The sequence below is a fragment of the Monodelphis domestica genome, chromosome 1 (assembly GCF_027887165.1).
Source record: "Monodelphis domestica isolate mMonDom1 chromosome 1, mMonDom1.pri, whole genome shotgun sequence".
NCBI classification, from domain to species: domain Eukaryota; kingdom Metazoa; phylum Chordata; class Mammalia; order Didelphimorphia; family Didelphidae; genus Monodelphis; species Monodelphis domestica.
In genome coordinates, this window is record NC_077227.1 from 287,625,732 (window position 1) to 287,649,499 (window position 23,768).

General features: G+C 35.0%; 1 protein-coding gene across 1 annotated transcript in view; it reads left to right on the forward strand.

The window, feature by feature from the left end:
* Window positions 1-3,588: 3,588 nt before the first annotated feature.
* The window catches only part of SLC25A21 (solute carrier family 25 member 21), a 989,784-nt gene continuing 969,604 nt past the window's right edge, over window positions 3,589-23,768 (forward strand). Inside the window, exon 1 of the mRNA XM_056811006.1 lies at window positions 3,589-4,096. Coding sequence (XP_056666984.1) covers window positions 4,027-4,096 — 70 coding nt within the window. The 5' untranslated portion in view covers window positions 3,589-4,026. The remainder of the gene's footprint in view (window positions 4,097-23,768) is intronic.

Below are 23,768 nucleotides of genomic sequence, written 5' to 3' on the forward strand. Positions count from 1 at the left end.
TAAAATCTTTCCTTTCCCAAAGATCTGACAAGAATACAATTTTGTGTTCACCTAATTTTCTTATAGTTTCCTTCTTTATATTCTAGTCATTCACCCATTGTGAGTTTATCTTGGTGTAGGATGTGAGATGTTGATCTAAACCTAATCTCTCCCATACTGTTTGCCAATTTTCCCAGAATAATGCCTTTTATTTAAAAAAATTTTATCCAAAGAGATTTTATTTTCCCAATTACATGAAATAACAATTTTCAACATACATTTTCTGAAATTATAAGATGCAAATTGTCTCCCTCCTTTCATTTCCAATTCTCAGAGATGGAAAGCACTTTGATCTAAGTTATACATGTATTATCATGCAAACCATACTTCCATATTGGTCATTGTTGTTAGAGAATACTCATATAAAACCAAAACCCCAAAATAAAGCTGTATATTAACTAACGTGAAAGATAGTTTGCTTTGATGTGCATTTGACTCCAAAAGTTTTTTCACTGGAGGTAGATAGCATTCTTTGTCATAAGTCCTTCAGAACTGTCACAGATTATTGAATTGCTGAAAGTAGCTATCTTTGACAGTTGATCATTGTACAATATTGCTATTATTGTTTACAATGTTCTCCTGGTCTCTGCTTATTTCACTTTGCATCAGTTCATGTAAATCTTTTCAGCTTTTTCTGAAATCATCCAACTTATCATTTCTTATAGCACAATAGTATTGCATCATCCTAATTTACCACCATTTTTTTCAGCCATTCTCCAATTGATGAATATCCCCTCAATTTCTCATTCTTTGCACCCACAAAAAGGGCTGCTATAAATATTTTTGTACAAGTAGTTCCTCCCCATCCTCCCTTTTTATCTGTTTGGGATATAGACCAAGTAGTTATATTCCTGGATCAAAGAGTATGCATAGGTTTATAGCCATTTGGGCACAGTTCCTAATTGTCTTCAAGAATGGTTGGATCAGTTTACAACTCTACCAACAATACATTAGTGTTCTAATTTTGCCACATTTCCTCCAATATTTATCAACTTTCTTTTACTGTCATATTGGCCAATCTGATAAATATGAGACAGTACCTCAGAGTTGTTTTAATTAGCATTTCTCAAATCAAGTATAATTTAGAACATTTTTTCATATGGTTATTGATATCTTTGATTTCTTCATCTGAAAATTGCTTATTCATATTCTTGTATTACTTGTCAATTGAAGAATAACTTGCATTCTCATAAATTTTACTTAGTTCTGTATAAATTTGAGAAATGAGACCTTTATCAGAGATATTTGTTATAAAATTTTTCCCAGTTTATTGTCTCACTTCTAAGCTGTTACATTGGTTTTTTGTTTGTACAAAAGCTTTTTAATTTAATGTAATCAAAATTATTCATTTTATGTCTTATAGTGTTCTCTAGATCTTGTTTGGTCATATATTTTTCCCTTCTCCATAGATCTGACAGGTAAACTATTCCATGTTCCCCTAATTTAGTTATGATATCACTCTATATCTAAATCATATATCCATTTTTACTTTTATCTTGGTAGATGGTGAGATATTGGTCTATACTTAAATCCTGTCATATTGTTACCCAGTTTTCCTAGCAGTTTTGTTATATAATGAATTCTTATCCCAAAAGCTGGGGTCTGGTTTTCAAACACAGGGTTGCTAAGGTCATTTACCCTTTTATTATTATGTATCTAATCTATTCCATTAATCTACCATTCTATTTCTTAGCCATTTCCAGACTTTTGATGAGTATTCCTTTATAGTGGAGTTTGAGATCTGGACTGCTCAGCCATCTTTCTTCACATTTTTTTCATTAAATCCTTTTATATTTTTTATCTTTTGTTGTTCCAGGTGAATTTTGTTATCACTTTTTTAGTTCTATAAAATAGTTATTTGGTAATTTGATTGGTATGTCACTGAATAAATAAATTAATTTAGGTAAAACTGTCATTTTTATTGTATTATTTCAGCCTACCCATGAACAATGACTATTTTCCCAGTTTTTTAGATCTGACTTTATTTGTGTGAAAAGTGTTTTATAATTGTGTTCATATAACTCTTGTCTTTGTCTTGGCATCTGTACTTTGCATCAGATAATGCAAAGAGTTCCAAAATTCTTTGTTTCTCATGGCCATCATATCTTACAACATAGTAATATTTCTTTTACCTAGCACAATTTGTAGTTAATGGGAGAGATTGATGAGTTTGAGAAGGGGATCATAGGAGTAAGATGGAAAAATAAAACATTTGCACATATAATGCAATTTAAATATATGCAGACATACTGTTTCACATGAAAGTTCCTCCCTCCCTCCCTCCCTCCCTTCCTACTTCCCTCCCTCCCTCCCTTCCTCCTTCTCTCCCTCCTTCCCTCCCTCCCTTCCTCCCTCCCTTCCTTCCTGCTTTTTCTTTCTTTCTTTCTTTCTTTCTTTCTTTCTTTCTTTCTTTCTTTCTTTCTTTCTTTCTTTCTTTCTTTCTTTCTTTCTTTCTTTCTTTCTTTCTTTCTTTCTTTCTTTCTTTCTTTCTTTCTTTCTTTCTTTCTTTCTTTCTTTCTTTCTTTCTTTCTTTCTTTCTTTCTTTCTTTCTTTCTTTCTTTCTTTCTTTCTTTCTTTCTTTCTTTCTTTCTTTCTTTCTTTCTTTCTTTCTTTCTTTCTTTCTTTCTTTCTTTCTTTCTTTCTTTCTTTCTTTCTTTCTTCTTTCATACAAGTACTTTGCATTAAAAAAAAAAAGATTCTGGGAGACAGATGAAGTGCAGAGATTCATTTTGTTGGACCATGCAAGACAGTGAATGAAACCTCAACAACTGCTGAAAAGTATTGGTAAACTGCTTAAATTGAGTATCTCACATCCTCATTTTCCATTCTCTATCCTTGATGGTTGAGTACCAATCTGTCATCTTTCCAAATTACTTTCTGTTTCTCTTCCTTCTGGGAAAGGAGAAAGGAACCTATTCTGTATCCATTGATGGTAGCTTTAAGCATCACTTACAAACCTTTACCAATTTGTCTTTCTTAGAACTTAGTACCATTTCTATAGTTTACTAGTTAAGAAACTGGAATACATAAATAAAATCAATAATTGGATATGAAATTAAAACTAGTGTTGTTATAATATGATCATAAAGCATAGGGACGAGAGCAAAGAACTCAAATTCCAAAAAACATGATTTCAATTTCTTCCTCTTACACTTAGTACGTGACTTTCACTTAGACACCCTAAGTCGCAGTTTTCCATGGGCGATCTCACAGAATTGTTCTGCCTCTCAAAATGGGTAAGGTATGCAATGCAATTTAAAGTTCTAAATAAATGTCAACTTTTATAAACCATTTAACATGAAAGGATTTTAGAATAAACTGACAGCTAAAGGAATCTAAAATAAAAAATAAATAGAAAATGCTACACCTGGATTTTATTCAAACATCTAACTTCCATGCAAGGCTGATCTCTATAGCAAGAGTTCAAAGAAGTATCTTTGAGGATTATTGATTTATTTTTTCCTTGTCACATGGTTATAAAATAAACAATTGCAAACCAAGTGAGGCAAGGGTCAAAACTAAGACCTTCAGTTTGATTTCCAAGCTAGGGGTGTTTTTCATTGATGTTATTCAAAACAAACCAGCTTTTCCAGCTTTAGAGGACTCTGAAGGAGGGATCAGACAGGGAAACACTACATGACCCAAGCTAGAGGAACAAGCCAGATTTATCAAGCATCAGCAAAACCCTACTCTTAAGTTCCGTCACTTTGTTTTAAATGCCAGTGTGAGCTACAGTTGGAAGTTTGATTTGGAGGTAATGAACAAGCAAGCTAGTCTAATAAAGTGGCAAAAAAGGATTACTAGCAGAGAACTGTTGCTGCCGCCTTTAGGGCTCCTGCAGGACTAGGATCTTCAAACGTTAAGCTCCTCCCGCCTTCCGAAGTTAGCAAACTTCCTTCCCGGCATTTCTTAAAGAGAGTGCTCCTCTGCCTTGCCGGTTCCTGCAGTGCTTTACCGAGTTCCTAATCTTCCCTTTTGGAAGTGAAAATGTCTGCAAAGATTGGAGGAGGTTTCGGGAGGGAAGCTTCTCAGCAGATCCTGGCTGGAGGTTCAGCGGGTAAGGCCGATTGGAAATTCCAGAGGAGTGTCCCATAGATTCCCATTTACAGGTTCTGTGAGTAAAGCTTCATCCTAGGCTTCATTTCAGGGTTCTGTCCTGGCTCATCAACTTTTAGTGCCTTTAGCGGAAGTTTTTCTGGTTTGGGAGACCGCTGGCTCCCTGTATTAATGGCTCCCGTGTATACTTGGCAAAACACAGGATTTCATTCTGGTTGGCAGGTGGAGGCTTTGTCGCTGGCTCTATCCGTTTCTAGTGAGCTGAAAAAACACACAAAGAAACAAACAAGGGAAGTAGCAGAAAAACGTGTGTTTACAATGATAATTCAGTAGGCACTTCGTGTTTACGAACCAATTTGATTAATCTAGGCAATACATGCCCTCCCCTTCACAAAGCAGAGTTCAGCAGAACAGGGCTTGCAATTTCTTTAGCAAAAACGTTTCAGGATTTTATGAGTGTTTTATGTAGAGTGTTGCTACTTTGCATTGGTTGGTATAAGCAAAAACATAAATTTAATGTAATCCACATATTCATGAAGATTCATGCTATGAACCCCTTTAAACATGGAAACAATTTAAAACATTTCACATTTTTTTCTTGAAAATCATATAATTAAATTATGACTTTATAAATTATTAACCTGGAAACCTTAAATATAATGTATGGTCTGATAAAATTTACTGTGGGATAGTAGGAAATATTTTAAATAAAAATATTGACAGCAGGGGTTGTAATGACAATATGGGCAGCTAGATGGTACAATGGATTGAGTGCAGGTCTAGAGTCAGGAAGACTTATCTTCTTGAGTTCAAATGTGACCTCAGACACTGTGACCTTGAGAAAATTACTTAACCCTGCTTGCCTCAGTTACCTCATTTGTAAAATGAGCTGAAGACAATGACAGACCACTTCAGTATCTTTGTCAAGAAAACTCCAAATGTGGTCATGAAATACTGAACAACAAAACAATACCATGCTTAATAGTATGCTTAGCTAACTATATGGATTTTAAAAACAACTACAAATGACTTCGTAAGCCATCTTACTAGAAGAGATATCATCTATCTTTTATGTACACACCTGTTTGAATTAGTAAAAGACTACTACTTCACTATAAAATGTTTTCCTTTTATAGTTGGAAGTTAATTGCAGTGCTCTAATATAAATAATCATATGTTTATGGCAGCACTGTGTTAATTTGACTTAATTTATTATTGTCTCTGTGCTGAGCTCTGGGGTAGCTCACAGTCTAATGGAGGACACAACATGCAAATAACTATGTACAAATAAGCGATCTACAGGATAAATAGGAAATAAGCAACAGAGGGAAAAAGTAGCAAGAAGGATTTGGAGAGACTTCCTGTAAAAGGTGGAATTTCAGTTGGGACTTGAAGGAAATTGGGGAAGTTAAGAGGCAGAGATAAGGAAGGAGCACATTTCAGGCATACAGAACAGCTGGAGAAAATGTACATAATTGGGAGATATAATGTGAGGTTTGAGGAACACCAGTGTCACTGGATTGCAGGGCACGAATGGAGGGAGAAGGGGATAAAGTGTGAGAAAACTGGAAAGTTATGTGTATATGAGGGGTCTAGGTTATGAAGGGATTTGAATACCAAAATGAAGATTTTATATTTGATCTTGGAGATGATAAGGAACCAGGGGAAGGTCTCTAGGTCAGATTTGTGCTTTAGGAAAATCACAATGATACTGAGTTACACTAAGGTTTATTTATTTTTTTTTATTATAGATTTATCATAACCAACAATAACTAGGAGTTTGCTTTCCTTGAATGCTGTGCCCTGAATGACAGGCAGGGTCAAGTTGGCAAGAGGGTGAGATTTCTCTAGTCTTATCTGGAACTCCAGTCTTATATAGTACTCTTTTGAAGACTCATTATTTGGATGCTCTAGTTTCCAGAGAGAAGATAAAAGGGCCTAACTCAATTTCCATTTGCTGAGGGAAAGACATAAAAGGAGTAGTCTCCATCATTTCTGTATTTCCATCTTGTTACTCTAGAGACTTTGGGTAGTTTCCCATTACGTGAGATCAATGATATTCTTTCTTGGTTGAGCTGGGTTATTTCACTCCCAGTGGGAGACTTTCTTCACTCTACATCTGTGGTGGTGAACCTATGGCACACATATCAGAGGGGGCACTCAGAGGCTTCTCTGTGGGCACTCACACCATCACCCCAGCACAGAGATTGTCAGAGTTCGTAACTAGAAAGCCAGCTGTCCATGGGGTCAGGCTGCTCCCTCCCCCCCCCTCCACATGTGCCTGAGGACATTTCTGCCTGAGGACATTTCTCACATCACCTGCCTCTCTAAAAGGTTCCCTATCACTGCTCTACATCAACTGATATGTGTTTGATCTCCTGTGTTGGGTAAATGGATTTCTTTGCTCTTCTTGATGTATTATGTTCATTGTGGAATTGGTTTTAGTGGGAAAGTGGCAAGTCTTGGATATAGAGCTTGGGGTCTCTTCCCAAAATGACAAAATGATAAAAGTTAGATAGAACCTGATCACATCCCCACAATGAACAATATTTAAGAGAACATATAGGTGAACTTTGTAGCTTGTACTTCCTTTTGCTGAGGAGAGCTGCATAGTGCCCCCTCATCCCAACCTCCCTGCCTCATCTTCCTGGCAGGAATGAAAGTTTCTTTTAGATAGGGAGAGGCAAGAAAGAGAAGAGACATTTATTTGACCTCCCTTCAAGCTAGGCTCCTTTCAGGCCACGGCTCCCCTTCCATACCTGGAGCCACTCTATTAACATGTGGCCCGTACTTCCTTTCTAACTCTCTTCCAAACTATTTATTTCTTTTCCAGTTAATTTTTTTAATTAATGTATTATTGGTTTATTCCTCTGCTGAGGAAACATGAAAATTTGCCAGACAATTTATGATTTTTAAAAGTAAAAATGCAGAAGTTAGCTAGTAACATCATCATATTAGAACAGCATTAGCAGTGCTACAAATTCAGAATTGAACTGCAGCTGATGAGGAAAAATGAAGGACTTAGAAAAATTATATTGGGAAAAACAGGAGGATAAAAGAAGGGATAGAGTGGATAGGAGAGTAACTCATATCAGAGAAAAATGGAAAATTGCTCAGTTTTTTAAAAATCCATTTTCTTTGATGAGGAGATTAACCCTTGAACTGGAAAGGATAGGAAAAATATCTAAGAGAGTATTAATAATTGAGAAGATTTATTACTAATGTGCTGAATTATTTCTATTTCTGAGTTTTGGATTGAGGCTCAAATATTTAGTCTTCTTAGTCTAAATGAAAGCTCAACTATTGGACATTTATACTCATTCCTTTCTTCCTAGGAATTTCAAAGAATGTCTCACCCTAGAGTGTCTTCCATTGTAAGGTGACAGAAAAGTGAGATTATGTATTCTATACTGGGTAAATAGAAACCAACTTATCATTTCCTTTCCTTTCCTTTCCTTTCCTTTCCTTTCCTTTCCTTTCCTTTCCTTTCCTTTCCTTTCCTTTCCTTTCCTTTCCTTCCTTTCCTTTCCTTTCCTTTCCTTTCCTTTCCTTTCCTTTCCTTTCCTTTCCTTTCCTTTCCTTTCTTTTCCTTTCCTTTCCTTTCCTTTCCTTTCCTTTCCTTTCCCTTTCCTTTCCTTTCCTTTTCCTTTCCTTTCCTTCTCCTTTCCTTTCCTTTCTCTTTCCTTTCCTTTCCTTTCCTTTCCTTTCCTTTCCTTTCCTTTCCTTTCCTTTCCCTTTCCTTTCCTTTCCTTCCTTTCCTTTCCTTTCCTTTCCTTTCCTTTCCTTTCCTTTCCTTTCCTTTCCTTTCCTTTCCTTTCCTTTCCTTTCCTTTCCTTTCCTTTCCTTTTCTTTCCTTTCCTTTCCTTTCCTTTCCATCCTGTCCTGTCCTGTCCTGTCCTGTCCTGCGATGCTCCTCTCTTTCTTCCTTCCTTCCTTGAAGAAAATGCTGTAGATTTACATAATTAATGAGATTTTTAGCAAAGCAGTTGATCAATTCTTTTATATTATTTTTGTGAAAAGGAGATATATTTGTATATGTGTGTGTGTGTGTGTGTGTGTGTGTGTGTATGTGTGTGTACTAAATAATGACAAAATTAGATGGATTTCAAGCTGAATGATTGGACTCACAGAATAATCAGTAATTGTATAATTCCACCTGGGGATATTTCTAACATTTCTACTATTTAACATTTTCATCAGTGACATGAATCAAACATAGATGCCTTGGTTAAGCAAATTTCAGATGACACAAACACAGTGAATTAAAGGGCTGAGATCTAAAAGTCAGAAATCTGGACTGAATCTACTGAGAAGAAATTTAAATGAGATAATTACATAAAAATTTACATTTGGGTTATGCTAATCAATCTTAGAAGTAAAAAATGGGGAAGGCAAGGAAATAGTTTATATGTATAAATTTTGAAGGTTTTCATGGATCATAATTGCAATAAGAGGTAATAAGGCAATGAAGAAAGTTAATGCAAAAGCTGCATTAAGAGACGCATAGGCTCCAGAAATAGGAAGGTGAGGACCAATGTACTGTGTCTTGATTAAATCTTAGTTGGAATATTATATTAAGGTCTGGGTACCATAGTATAGGAAGTATATTGATAAGCTATAGAATATCCAAAAAAGGGCAGGTGGAGTCATAAAGGGAGTTATATTCTAAGAGAATTGGTTATAGGAACTAAGGATTTTTGGCCCAAGAGAAGACAGAAAGATTTTCAAGTATTTAACAATTGTCCCATGGAATAGGAATTAAACTTGTCCAACAAGGCTCTAGAGTACAGAACTAGAAGTAATGAATGGAATTACAAAAGGGAAAATTTAGGAATAATGCTCAGAAAAACTTCCTGACCAACCGAAGTTAAAAAAAAAAAGGAACAGTGGTTCTCACTGATCAGAAGTTTTTAAACAAAAATTTAATTACTACTTTATAGCTTTGCTTTAGATGGCACTCTTTCAGGTATGGGTGGGAAGATTTACTAACTTTTTACTGTGTATCAGATAATGAACTATAGGTACTGTGGTTGCAAAGACATAAATGAAATAATCTCTGCTCTTAAGGAGCTTTTATTTTGTGGGAGCATCACAGAATCATAGATCTAGAGTTGAAAAAGACATTGGAGTATATCTAATCCAACCCCTTCATTTCAAAGAAGAGGAAACTGGGTTCTGGGGAAGTTAATAATTTGCTCAAGATCATAAGAGTTGTAAATAATAGAGGTGAAATAGACCAAGATAAAAAAATCTGCCCTATCCAGAGGAGGCACTGGATGGTCCCATCTCATAAAATAACAATTTGTATAAACATTCATCAGGTTTTATAGTCCTCTGTAGGGCTAGCCAGGTGGCTCAGTGGATAGAGTGCCAGTCCTGGAATCAGGAATATTTGTCTTTCTGAGTTCAAATCTGGCCTCAGACATTTATTAGCTATGTGGCCCTGGGCAAGTCATTTAACCCCCTCCCCCATCCTTATTTTGTGTCTTATAGTGGATACTAAGTATCCAATTCTTAGACAGAAGAACTAACTAATTGGAGTTATGACTTGCCCAAGGTCAGTCATAGAGCTAGAAAGTATCTGAGGGCAAATTTGAACCTAGGTCTGCCTGACTCCAGGCCTGGCTTTCTATTCATTAAGCCACCTAGCTGCCCCACCAGATGAATCACTTAATCCTGGTCTCAATTTTCTCATCTGTAAAATGAACTGGAGAAGGAAATGACAAAGCACTCCAGTATCTTTATCAAGAAAACAGGAAAAGGGATCATGAAGTATACTGAGGGATGACTAAATAACAAATTAGTCTTCAATCTATGTCCTCTAAAGTTTAAACCCAGGCTTTTTTGGATCTACTTTTCTCTTTTTAGTTACCTTAAACGTTTTATTTTTTCTTCTCTTTTCTGACAAGATTGACTTATTTTGTACTTGGTTTACATTTATGTTTATTCCTTTGGATCTGACAGCTTACTCAGTTATATACTGTTTGAGGCTGTGTTTTTCATCTCAGTAGCTATAGCATATGTAATCAAACAGTTTTTGAATGGAATGCTATTTCTTGTGAAAATTTAGAATATGACCATGATATACTAGGTTTCTGTTTGTGTCTAGACATGTGATTTTTTTGGTGTAGGGAACTCTTCCATGGGAAGTGCTTTATACCAACAAATCAGGGAGTTACTCTGATGCAGCCTGCTACATATGTTTATCTGGCTTCCAACAGATTTTGTTGTTAATGGATTTCACCCAGTGCCTAAAATAATTCAGGCTACAAAAAAGCAGAATTTTAATAAAAATTGAAATGTTATTCTTGATTAGAATTAGAATAAGCATCTAGTTTAGTGATTACTTAAAAAATATTTATTAATTACTTGAATTGTATTGAATCCGACATTCTTTCAGAAAAAAAAAATCATCATTATATAGGGCATATATTGTTAATCTTTATTTAGAAGATGATATAATTTTGTGTTTGAAATGATTCCAAATGATTGGAGAGAATGAATACCAAGCATATTCCTACTAGATACATAGTTTATAGAAAAGTAATCTCCCTTGAATAATTCATAGCCTTGGTAGAAGATTTGAGGTTTTGTTTTGTGTGGAAGGAGGCCTAAGAAGAGGTTTTGCCCCAGGTTGTAGATTTCCACACAGGTAGGAAATTTGGCTTAAAGCCTGGACATTAAATATATATATATATATTTACTTTTTGTTTTTGTAACACACTAATTTCCTACTTACCTTCTGATCCATTTGGATTTCCCACTATACAATTAATAATTTGGAGCCAAAACTATATTTGACAAAATTTTAGAAATGTAAAGGAACCCCTGAAAACTTTGTATTTCTGTAAAAAGGAAGTAGGGTAGGATCCTGGTTGTAGGGTGGGACTGTGACAGAATGGAAGCTTGACTGAAGTCTCAAGTTTTCTTTGGGGAATAGAAAGAGAGGGAATAGACTTTGGCTAGTGGTCATTGAGTTTTGATCTGGCTTGGACATAGGGAAAGAGCCCTCGCCTTGGCACAGAAAGCTGATCTAATTGCTTGGTGAGAGAAAAGATAAAGTACCTTTGCCCTTTAGGGCCATTACTTCCTAGAACCTCCTCTGCCTTGAAATTTTACTCTCTTTGGCTGCTTGCTCATAGTTTCTTGTCCCTGATTGTCTGCCTCTATGTATCTGTCACTTTTTTAGAGGTAGAGAAACAGCCAGGATAGAACGTGATCTCTGCTTTTCTCCTCATGGTGTTTGCCTGGGGTTGGGTTGATCTACTATTCCACAACTCAGGCAAAAATATGATTAATCTGGACTGTGTTTTATATAGCATTCTGATTTCAGTAATTAAATCCTATTTACTTGTTGGCTCTATCCTGGAGCCTGACTCCGGCAGTCTGTTTCTGTGGAAATCTTTCAAATAAAACTTAGGTATGGTTCATGCTTAGGTTTCTCCATCTGTGGGTAATAATATCCTCAGTGCCCATAAAGTCACAGAATGTGCAGTATGGATCATAGATATAGGACAACTTTTTAATTTTACCCATCATAGAAAATACATATGACCGCAAAGACCTCACAGGAGCCAATTAACAAATATATAGAAATATAAAGTGCTCATAGAATTAGACGCATTAGATTACCCTTCTGGTAAATGTACATTGCAGGTTTGCAGAATATTTAAATAGTTCCTATTCATCTGATGCTTGCATTATATGAATTACTTACTTACCTTCCAATCAGATTCTCCTACCTCAGGCACATTGTATTGGTTCCCCAGCATTTTTAGGACAACTCTCTATTGAGGAATATCTTAATTTTCAAAGATGGCCCAAGTTGAGAAAATCTCGCACCAAGAGCCCAATGTCCAATTCTTAAACTCAAAGGCTCATTATCTCTTAGGGACTATCAATTTTAGGATTACCCATAAAGTAATCTTTAAAGAACAAAGACATTCTTGGACTCTGAACTGTACTTATAAAAGGAAACAATTAGAAATGGGAAGTCACACGGTTCATGAACTTCTCTTCCTAGCTGATCCTCTTTCTGAGGGGAAGATAATTAATTGGAAAAAGTGGCTTTTTTGTCAAGAGCCTGTCTTCTCTGATTTAGCCAATAATAATCTTGGATGCATATCGAGGCACTGGTACCCAGTTAATAGTAAGTTAGAGAATGCTTAATCAATCCCTTTTATTTATCTTAAGCACCATAAAAATTATTCTTGGTAGTAGACCAAATGTCATCTGTAATTTAGCTCTATTTATTAATTGCTTTAGTTTTACAATGTTTTGAAATATATATTTTAATATTTCAATAAAATAATTTATTTGTTTTTGTTTTTAAAAAAAACCCACTTCTTAAGCAGTTGCTGACAAGATCAGTAGAATTTTCCAGTGAGAATGAAAAATAATGAAAATGTTCTTTTGGGCTATATGATGCTTCATTCTACCTTCCAAGCAAAATATAATTTCATAATTATATTTCCTAATGTCTCTGAGCTTCTGTTGGCCAGTGGAGCTAATTCTTCATAATTTGTAAATTTCTTACTCTAATACACATCAAATGATAATTAAAAGAATTCCTTAGACAGCAGTATTTATATGAATTGTCCCCTTTGACTTTATATTGCACTGTCTAATAAATAGACTAATTCCTTAGGGGATAGTAAGGCATCAAGGAAAACCTCTACTTGGTGGCAGCAGACCACATGTGATTTGGGTAACTAGAACCTTTGGATATTCATGGTTTAAACAACTGTAGTTTGCTAATAAATAAAAGATTGTAGTAGAACAGGTGAGTCTTTTTATCTTTCCTAACAAAATCCATCAAAAGGATACTGAAACTCATTTCTCAGTGTTAATGGAAAAAAATACCACACATTTTAGTTATATAAGAAGAAGCTCTGTTGCTCAGATTTATAAAATGACTACTTATAAGAGGTGTTCTAAATAAAATACTGTTGTGTCATGCTTTAAAAAAACCTAAAATATGATAACCTGAATTTAAAGAAGACACAAAAAAGTCATTTTGTATATTACAAAACATTTCTTTTTGAAAAATTAAAACACAAAGCTTATTTAAATAATTTATACACAAAACAGAGTGATTTATATAGATAACATTGTGGGTGGGCCTGGAGTCAGTAATACTTTTCTTCCTGAATTCATATTTGGCTTCAGACACTAACTGTGTGATCTTGGACAAGTCACTTAACCCTGCTTGCTTCAGTTTCCTCATATGTAAACTGAACTGGAGAAGGAAATGGCAAGCTACAGTATTGTTGTGAAGCAAATCCCAAATGTGGTCATGAAGAGCTGGGCATGACTGAAAAATAAGCAGCCCTTAAAAGGGATTTGCAAGCTTACACTAGAGGTGCTAGTCCTTCCTGAACACTCCAGATACATACAGACTAGAGTTCTTTAGGGAAGAAATTCACAGTCAGCAAATCTATAGGCATCACATATGCTGAAAATAATACTAATAAAAAATAATGATAGAATTTATAGAATGCTTTAATATATTCAAAGCACTTTGTAAATAATATTTCATGTTCTCACAACTCTCAACCTTAGAAGAAATTTTTATTTTATTTTATTTTCTTATTTTTTTAGTTTTTAAACATTATTTTATTTGGTCATTTTCATACATTATTCATTGGAAACAAAGATCATTTTCTTTTCCTCCCCCCCTCCTGCCACCCCTCCCCTAGCCGACACGCAATTCCACTGGGTGTCACATGTGTCCTTGTTCCGAACCCATTTCCTTGTTGTTGGTATTTGCATTAGGGTACTCATTTAGAGTCTTTCCTCAATCATATCCCCTCAACCCCTGTAGTCAAGCAGTTGCCTTCCTCAGTGTTTTTACTTCCACAGTTTGTCCTCTGCTTGTGGATAGTGTTTTTTCTCATAGATCCCTGCAGATTGTTCAGGGACATTGCATTGCCATTAATGGAGAAGTCCATTACCTTCAATTGTACCACAGTGTCTCAGTCTCTGTGTACAATGTTCTCCAGGCTCTGTTCCTTTCACTCTGCATCACTTCCTGGAGGTTGTTTCAGTCCCCATGGAATTCCTCCACTTTTTTATTCCTTTGAGCACAATAGTATTCCATCACCAACAGATTCCACAATTTGTTCAGCCATTCCTCAATTGAAGGGCATCCCCTCATTTCCCAATTTTTTGCCACCACAAAGAGTACAGCTATGAATAATCCTGTACAAGTCTTTTCCCTTATTAACTCTTTGGGGGTACAAACCCAACAGTGCTATGGCTGGATCAAAGGACAGACAGTCTTTTATCGCCCTTTGGGCATAGTTCCAAATCACACTCCAGAATGGTTGGATTAATTCACAACTCCACCAGCAATGAATTAGTGTCCCCACTTTGCCACATCCCCTCCACCATTCATTACTTTCCTTTGCTGTCATGTTGGCCAATCTGCTAGGTATGAGGTGATACCTCACAGTTGTTTTGATTTACATCTCTCTGATTATAAGAGATTTAGAACACTTTTTCATATGCTTATTAATAGTTTTGATTTCTTTAACTGAAAATTGCCTATTCATGTCCCTTGCCCATTTTTCAATTGGAAAATGGCTTGATTTTTTTCTACAACTCATTTAGCTCTTTATAAATTTGAGTAATTAGACCATTGTCAGAGTTTTTTGTTATGAAGATTGTTTCCCAATTTGTTGCTTCCCTTCTGATTTTAGTTACATTGGTTTTGTTTGTACAAAAACTTTTTAATTTGATGTAGTCAAAATTATTTATTTTACATTTTGTGACTCTTTCTAAGTCTTGCTTGGCTTTAAAACCTTTCCCTTCTCAAAGGTCTGACATGTATACTATTCTGTGTTCTGTAAGGAAAGTAAGGAAACTTACTTAAGTTTCCTTCTTTACGTTCAAGTCATTCAACCATTCTGAGTTTATCTTGGTGTAGGGTGTGAGGTATTGATCCAAACCTAATCTCTCCCACGCTGTCTTCCAACTTTCGCAGCAATTTTTATCAAATAGTGTATTTTTGTCCCAATACTGGGGTCTTTGGGTTTTTCATAGACTGTCTTGCTGAGGTCATTTACCCCAAGTCTATTCTACTGATCCTCCTTTCTGTCTCTTAACCAGTACCAAATTGTTTTGATGACCACTGCTTTGTAATATAGTTTGAGATCTGGGACTGCAAGGCAACCTTCCTTTGTATTTTTTTCATTATTTCCCTGGATATCCTTGATCTTTTGTTCTTCCAAATGAACTTTGTTATGGTTTTCTCGATTTCAGTAAAAAAGATTTTTGGAAGTTCAATGGGTATGGCACTAAATATATAGATAAGTTTGGGTAGGATGGTCATTTTTATTATGTTAGCTCATCCCACCCATGAGCAATCAATGTTTTCCCAATTGTTTAGATCTAGTTTTAATTGTGTGGATAGTGTTTTGTAGTTGTGTTCATATAGTTCCTGTGTTTGTCTCGGCAGATAGATTCCTAAGTATTTTATATTGTCTTGGGTGACTTTAAATGGAATTTCTCTTTCTAATTCTTGCTGCTGAACTGAGTTGGATATATATATATATATATATATATATATATATAAATGCTGATGACTTATGCGGGTTTATTTTGTGTCCTGCAACTTTGCTAAAGTTGTTGATTATTTCGACTAGCGTTTTGGTTGATTCTCTAGGATTCTTTAAGTAAATCATCATATCATCCACAAAGAGTGATAGCTTGGTCTCCTCAATGACAATTTTAATACTTTCAATTTCTTTTTCTTCTCTAATTGCTACTGCTAGTGTTTCTAGTATAATATTAAATAATAAAGGTGATAATGGGCATCCTTGTTTTACTCCTGATCTTATTGGGAAGGCTTCGAGTTTATCCCCATTGCAGATAATGTTGGCTGATGGTTTTAGATAGATACTGCTTATTATTTTTAGGAAAGGCCCTTCTATTCCTATACTTTCTGGTGTTTTCAATCGGAATGGGTGTTGTATTTTTCCAAAGGCCTTTTCTGCATCTATTGAGATAATCATGTGATTTTTGTTGGTTTTCTTGTTGATATGGTCAATTAGGTGGATGGTTTTCCTAATGTTGAACCATCCTTGCATTCCTGATATGAATCCTACCTGATTATAGTGGATATATATATTGTGATGACTTTCTGGAGTCTTTTTGCTAGTATCCTCTTTAAGATTTTTGCATCTATATTTATTAGGGAAATTGGCCTATAGTTTTCTTTCTCTGTTTTTAACCTGCCTAGCTTTGGGATCAGTACCATGTTTGTGTCATAAAAAGAATTTGGTAGACCCCCTTCTTGACTTATTCTGTCAAATAGTTTGTGTAGTATTGGGATTAGTTATTCTTTGAATGTTTGACAGAATTCATTTGTGAATCCATCTGGACCTGGGGATTTTTTCTTAGGGAGTTCTTTGATGGCTTGTTCAATTTCCTTTTCTGATATGGGGTTGTTTAGGTAATTTATTTCTTCTTCTTTTAGTCTAGGCAATTTGTATTTTTGTAAGTATTCATCCACATCACCGAGATTGCCATATTTGTTGCCATATAATTGGGCATAGTAGTTTTTAATGATTGCCTTAATTTCCTCTTCATTAGAAGTGAGTTCTCCCTTTTCATCTTGGATACTGTCAATTTGTTTTTTTCTTTCCTTTTTTAAATTAAACTCACTAGTACTTTGTCTATTTTATTTGTTTTTTAAAAGTTCCAACCTTTAGTCTTATTTATTAAATCAATAGTTCTTTGACTTTCAATTTTATTGATTTCTCCTTTGATTTTTAAGATCTCTAATTTAGTCTTCATCTGAGGATTTTTAATTTGTTCACTTTCTAGTTTTTTAATTTGCATGCCCAATTCATTGACCTCTGCCCTTCTTAATTTGTTTATATATGAAGTCAAGGATATAAATTTCCCCCTGAGTACTGCTTTGACTGCATCCCATAGGTTTTGAAAGGATGTCTCACCATTGTCATTTTCTTCAATGAAGTTATTAATTGTTTCTATGATTTGTTCTTTAACTAGCTGTTTTTGAAGGATCATATTGTTTAATTTCCAATTAATTTTTGATTTATCTCTCCATGTACCCGTACTAATTACTTAGAAAAAATTTTTGATGAGTTGAGAGGAATAATATAAAATGTAACACCTTGTGAGCCATCTTCTGATGTTGAAATGTGGTCTCCTGTTTTTACACATCTGGCCTGTTTTTGCAGCCTTTACTGCATCATAAAACCTGTCAAAGCTTTTCCTCCAATAGTTATAGTTGTCTAGAACCCTGTGAATTAGGACTTCTTTGGAGGTTCCAAGTAATGAAATACTAGTTCTTAATTCAAAAGAAGTTTCAATATTTCAAGAACAAATATTTATTCTGGACCTTTTATGCTCTAGTCATTATGCTAGGTGCTGAATATACCAAGACATAATGAAACAGCCTTTTCCCTCATGGAGCTTACATTCTTTTGGAGGATTGTAAAAATGAAGATTTGAACCCTAGACTTCAATCCCCAGGAGTTCTTGGTATTTCCCAGAATTCTCTATAATCTCACCTGAGTCTCCACCTGGGCGAGATCACAATTAGTATTTAACTGACGGTAACACCTCCCATGCTGTCTCTGCTCTTCCATTGCAATAATGTAGTAAGTAAGCTAAGCACAGGGAATATGAATGGGCTAATCAGCCATGGGCACAAATGTGATTTTATTTTGTATCCTTGATTTCTAATAATTCTTAATAAAGCCTCATAAAATATAATATTTTTATAACTAGATACTAATTTAATTTTTATAGTTTTGGCAACCACAAGACTTGGATGAGAACTTCTCAATTGTTTTTTTAAAGATAACCTAGATAATTTTTTTTAAGCCATGTTTCTCCTGACAAGGCTTTTCAGCAAAGCTTCTTGATTCAGCTCCCTCCTGCTGCCTGCTTGACTGCTTCTGCCCTCCATCCGCGCTTGCCTCCAGTCATCTTCTCTGGACCTGCTTGACCCAGAATCGCTCTCTCTGTTCCACCCTGCCCCACCCTGGCCCTGGCCCCAGTTGATTCTCCAGATCGCCCCAGGACCAGCTCCAGGAAACAGGCTACTGTTAGCTGCTGTGTCTTTGGAATCACAAACCAGTTGGTAAAAACTTCCGTTGGGCTACAATTAGCCTCCATGTGGCAGGGTATTAAGGGGTGGGGATGAGGAGAAGGAAGAGACTTTTCCAAACAGGAGGTATGGCGTATTCTATGAGCAAGCAGTGCATTTCCTATTTCAAAGGATGCTTTTTTCATGAGTGCACTGATTCTTTTATTTATCTCACCTGAGATTTAGGAGAGAAATTCAACTCCCTGCAACTCTTTGCTATGTGGGTCTGCCCAATTTGAGATTAAAACCCACCCTTGCTATGGAAAATCCCACCATAGTGCTGACAAAAGGCATCTCAATGGATAAAAAAAAGTGAACTTTAAAGAGACTGAGGGTTATATTTTCAAGACTTTTCAGACTCCAATGTTTTATAAAAATCTCTGTATTATATTGGATTTTACTGATTGTTTTGTTTAAGATTTCATTTTGTTGGTTTTAAGTTCACATATTAATGTATTCAATACTATTCTGTTACACTGAATCATTTTAATGTACTGGGTTTTTAACTACTGTTATATTCTGTTGCTTTCCCCCTATAACTATACTGAACAAATATTATTGAATAAGCCCATATTAAAAAAAAAAACAGCTTTTTTTTTCTTTCTATTTTGACTTTGTAAATGATCACATAGAGGATGGATGTTCTTCATCAAAACTGGTTACAATTGTGTAACAACCTTTGGAAAATTTTAATGAGCTAAATATCTCAAATTGATTTTAAGGGGTTTTTAGACATGATTTTAGATTTTTTTCAACAACTCTGATCATTTTGCCTGCCTCTAACAGGAGGTAAAGTCCATTTTTGTAACTGAAGTGAAATACAATTTTAATCCCCACCTCCCACATTTATAAAAATGTGAATGGATGGGACATCACAGTCTCATACCAAAGGATCTGGGAAGTTGATCCCAGGGCATGGTACCCCTGGATGACTCCCAAAAGAGGAGCATCTCTCATTTATAACTCTTCAGCTCACTTTACCCAATATCAACAGTACAGGGTTTTGGGTTTTTCCTAGACTCCTATGCTACATTTTTGGATTGATCTCTAGATTTCTTGATGATGTTCTAGACCCAAATAAGTTTTACTTTGTTTAAAATATGTTTTCCAAGCTTGAAACATTGCTAAACCTGAAAAACTTGTGACAAATATCCATTTTCTTTACATGTCATACAGCAGACATGTTAAATATGATAGTGGGTTTGTTTGCTATTGTAATTAACTGGGCTACTGTGAATTTTGGGGATTTTGGTACTTTTTGAATTTGTATTACATGTTTTACTACTATTCTTTATAAAAAACTGTTACTTTGTGGAATTCATTTGCTTGTACTCACAGTGGATCATGGCCGGGTATGAAGAGTAATGGATCTCATTTTTGGTGAGAAAGCCTTGTATTCCATATTTCCTTAGCTGACACAGTGGGTCAATGATTATAAGCTGTATTTTTGAATTTAAAAACTCTTTTATTATTATATTTTGCTTGCATGTGCAACATGCTATTTCAGTTTTTTATCTTTTCTCTCCTTTTTATATTTGAAACACATGTCACCAGTATTAAGATTTTATTTAACTTTTTTATTTTGCCATAATATAAATTTAAAATACATTTGCTATAATGCCCCCAAAGCTTGAGACTATAAAAATGATGCCATTAATTGTTTTAAAAAAATTAATGTGACTTTGCTTAATGATTCTGTCTGATTCCAGGGCAAGAGAATACAAAAAAGGAGCACTGACTTAACCTGAATAGTGCCAAAAGAGCACACAGGTCAAAAAAAAAAAGAAGAAGAAGAAACCAATCCAGGAAGGATTGATGGACTACTAAGCCAATACAAAGAACTTGAATCTAGTGTGAGACTTAAGGTTGTGATGCTTGACATACGTTAAGATGTAGGCCTTCCTTGTAGCCACACTCTTTGTGAAAGTCTTTACAGACAAGTACCAAAATTTGGCTCCTACCTGGCTTCTATAATCTAGTCCCTTTTCTGTCTTTCATAATGTGGCAACTTTCTGTAGTCTTGGCTACTGACTGGGAAAATGCTTAATTGCTTATATCATTTTAATTGGGCAATTCAAGGACCTGTTTAGATTTATTTTTCCTTTACTTGGAATTTTTACACATAAGACTTTGATAGTCTATATTTCATCCAGAAATTATCTTTTTTTATTTTGGATTTTTTAAATTTCTTTTGCCAATTGATTCATATACCTCATAACTTAGCCATGCATCCCTAAATGATCCCTGTGTTTTTCAACCACCCTCTTTAGTGGGGGTAATGTATAATTATTGTTATTTTAAATTACAAAGCTTAATTCCTTTTGAGAGTAATTTTAGGTTAAGAAACATGCTACCTTTCTGAATCCAGAAAGTGAACTGTTTGGAGAAGACACCATTAAGATGCCTCCACAGACAACACGCTGCACAGAAGATCCAGAGTGAACTTTGGGATGTGGTGATTTGAACTGTGTGGGGTTTGAATGCATCTATTTTGAACGTACACTCTTATGCCAAAGAGGACTGCCCCCTAATTGGCTTTTTGTCAATGTGCCTATCAATGATTGGTTTTGTTCTCTTTTCCTCTTATCCTCAAGTTATTGTAATTTCCTAGCTTGTATGTTTACAAGACCCATTGGAGAGACTAGTCTTCCTTGGCTATCGGGGGTGGGGGGGGGTTGGGGGTGGGGGGGAAGGGTGGAATGTAAAAATGGAGATTTGAACCCTAGACTTCAATCCCCAGAAGTCCTTGGTATTTCCCAGAATTCCCTTTAATCTCACCTGAGTCTCCACTCCACCAAATAGTATTTAACTGGCAGTAACACCTCCCATGCTGGCTCTGCTCTTCCATTGCAATGATGTAGTAAGTAAGCTAAGCATGGAGACTATGAACGGGCTAATCAGCCATGGGCACAAACATGGTTTTATTTTGTATCCTTGATTTCTAATAATCCTTAATAAAGCCTCATAAAATATAATGTTTTTATTACTAGATACTAATTAAATTTTTTAGAGGATAAAACATGAAAACAGGTCCAAAATACATACAAAGCAATGTTAAAGGAGAAGCAGATTAGGTGGAATCAAGCAAAACCAAAATTTGAACTTTTTTTTTATACCCTTACTTTCCCTCTTGGAATCAATACTATGTATTGAAATTCTTCTTGAACTTCTTTCTAAGCTGCTTTTGAGGTTTTGCTCATAGATTTCTTTGAGTCATTCTTCTTCATTCATCTTGAGCTTTCTTGTCATCATAATATGAGGGGGTTCTTTTGTTGTTGTTGTTGTTTGTCTTTTTGCTTATTCTTCCAGCCTTCTACTTGACTTTATTTTTTATTATTATTTTTTAAGACCTTTATCTTCCATCTTGGAATCAATACTGTGTATTGGTTTCAATGGAGAAGAGTGGTAAGGGCTGGGCAATGGGAGTTAAGTGACTTGCCCAGGGTTTCATAGCTGGGAAGTGTCTGAGGCTAGATTTGAACCTAGGACCTCCTATCTCTAGGTCTGACTCTCAATCCACTGAACCACCCAACTACCCCCAAACAAAGGATTTTATATTTGATCTGGGAGGCAACCGGAATCCACTGGAGTTTACTAAATAAAGGAATGACAAGGTCAGAGTTGTACTTAAAGAAAATTACTTTTCTAGCTATATAGAGGATGGATTTGAGTAGGGAGAGACTTGAGAAAGGGAGATCAATTAAGAGACTATAGGAATAATCCACGTAAAAGGTTATGGGGGGTTAGGGTAAGGACTGTACATAAAAATTTGCCAAAAGGCTTAATTTAGTTTTATCCTTAAGATAACCTTTAAAAAACCTTTTCGGACATACAGTATAGGCCTGGGAGTTATCTGCATAGAAATAGATAATAATTAGACCAATGAAAGTTAGTAATGTCACCAAGTTAGAAAGTACATAGAGAAAAAAAAAAGTGCCAGGACAGAGCTTTGAGAGACACTCAGCATAATATGATAGGTGATAAACTAGCAAAAGAGACTGAGAAGGAGTGGTCAGACAGGTAAGATGAGAATCAGGAAAAAGTTATATCAGGAAAACCCAGGAAGAGAATATCTAGGAGGAGAGGGTGAACAACAATTAAAGTATTTCAGAAAGTTCAGAGAGTTCAAGAAGGATGATGATTGAGAAAGGACAATTAGGATTTGTCAATTAGGAGATCTTGGTAACTTAAGAGAAAGCAATTTCGTTTGATAATAATATTTGGATGTTAAAATTATTTTCAGGTAGGTAAATGGAGGGAAATTCTCTGCTATATGTATATTCTTTTTGTTTGTCTTGGGTCTGACTCCTTATGTCTGATGGATTTAGGTTAGATATAAAAAATTATTTCTAAGGGTTTAGAAATGCTAGAATTAGGCTACTCGGGGTAAAATGTAAATTCTTTCTCCTTTTATATTATAAAACCCCAAATCAATGCCTGATTTTAATTAGACTGAGTCAAAAATAAAAAAATAATAAAATGAATAATTATGATTATAAAATGCATGTTCTGATATTTTTTTAGATTCAACCATTTTTTTTTGTCACCAAATTCACCAAAATAATAAAGTAGTGAAAACTAATGAAAGCAGTAGTTAAAGTTTCTATTTGCTGACGAATGTCTAAATGATTAAGAAAAACTTCGGAACAAGTTGCATAGTTTTACTGTAGAATGGGACTGATCTACATTACTTCAGTGTTCTTTCTAGGCCTTAGTGCCTGCTTTGCTCATTGACATCTGTTAGGCTCAGCAACCTACTGCTCTTGTTTTGATCTATAGATGGTGCTGTCTTCCTATATTTTGTATGAGTTGTTAGGAAAGAAACCACCTCTGAAAATAATCATGTGGAATACTATATACTTTTCTGCCTAAATTCCCATTACTGCAAGGTGATAAAGAAAATTTTATTGTGTAGATCAAGGATAAAACAGGTGTGGTGGTAATCTATGAATTAGGAAACTGTTAGAGATGAAAAACTTGCCTGTATCAGAGAGATGAGGTGAAATGGATCATTATTTTTTATGCTATAAGTTGATTTATTTTCTTTATGGGAAGCCATACCTTAGCATTTGTAATTCTGCTATGTAATGAAAGATATACATACACACATGATGCTGATATGCTTAATATTTAAGTAAAATTCATAGTAAATACTGATAGACATTAAATATTACCATGCAGAATTACAATCTTATTACTTTCTTTCTCAAATTCTTAGAAGTCATGGTATATCCAGTGCTATTGATTGTGCCTAAAAGTACCTCTTTGCCTAAATCCATGATATTAGGACAAACTCAGACCAAGCAAGGAATATGTCTCTCCTAAATTTTTTGTCTACCCTATTATCTGCCACAGATCTCTCTCTATACAACAGATGATGAATATATGATAAATTAAATTAATTTGAGATGAAAATGACTTTTTCGTTTAGTAAATTTTCAAGTAGAAAATTATGTTTTAAAACATATCAAAAGTATACTTTTATGCTTGTTTGTTTTTGTATTTTGAAAGGATTAAATGAAAAGTGTAAGTTTTACATTGGAAAGAACCT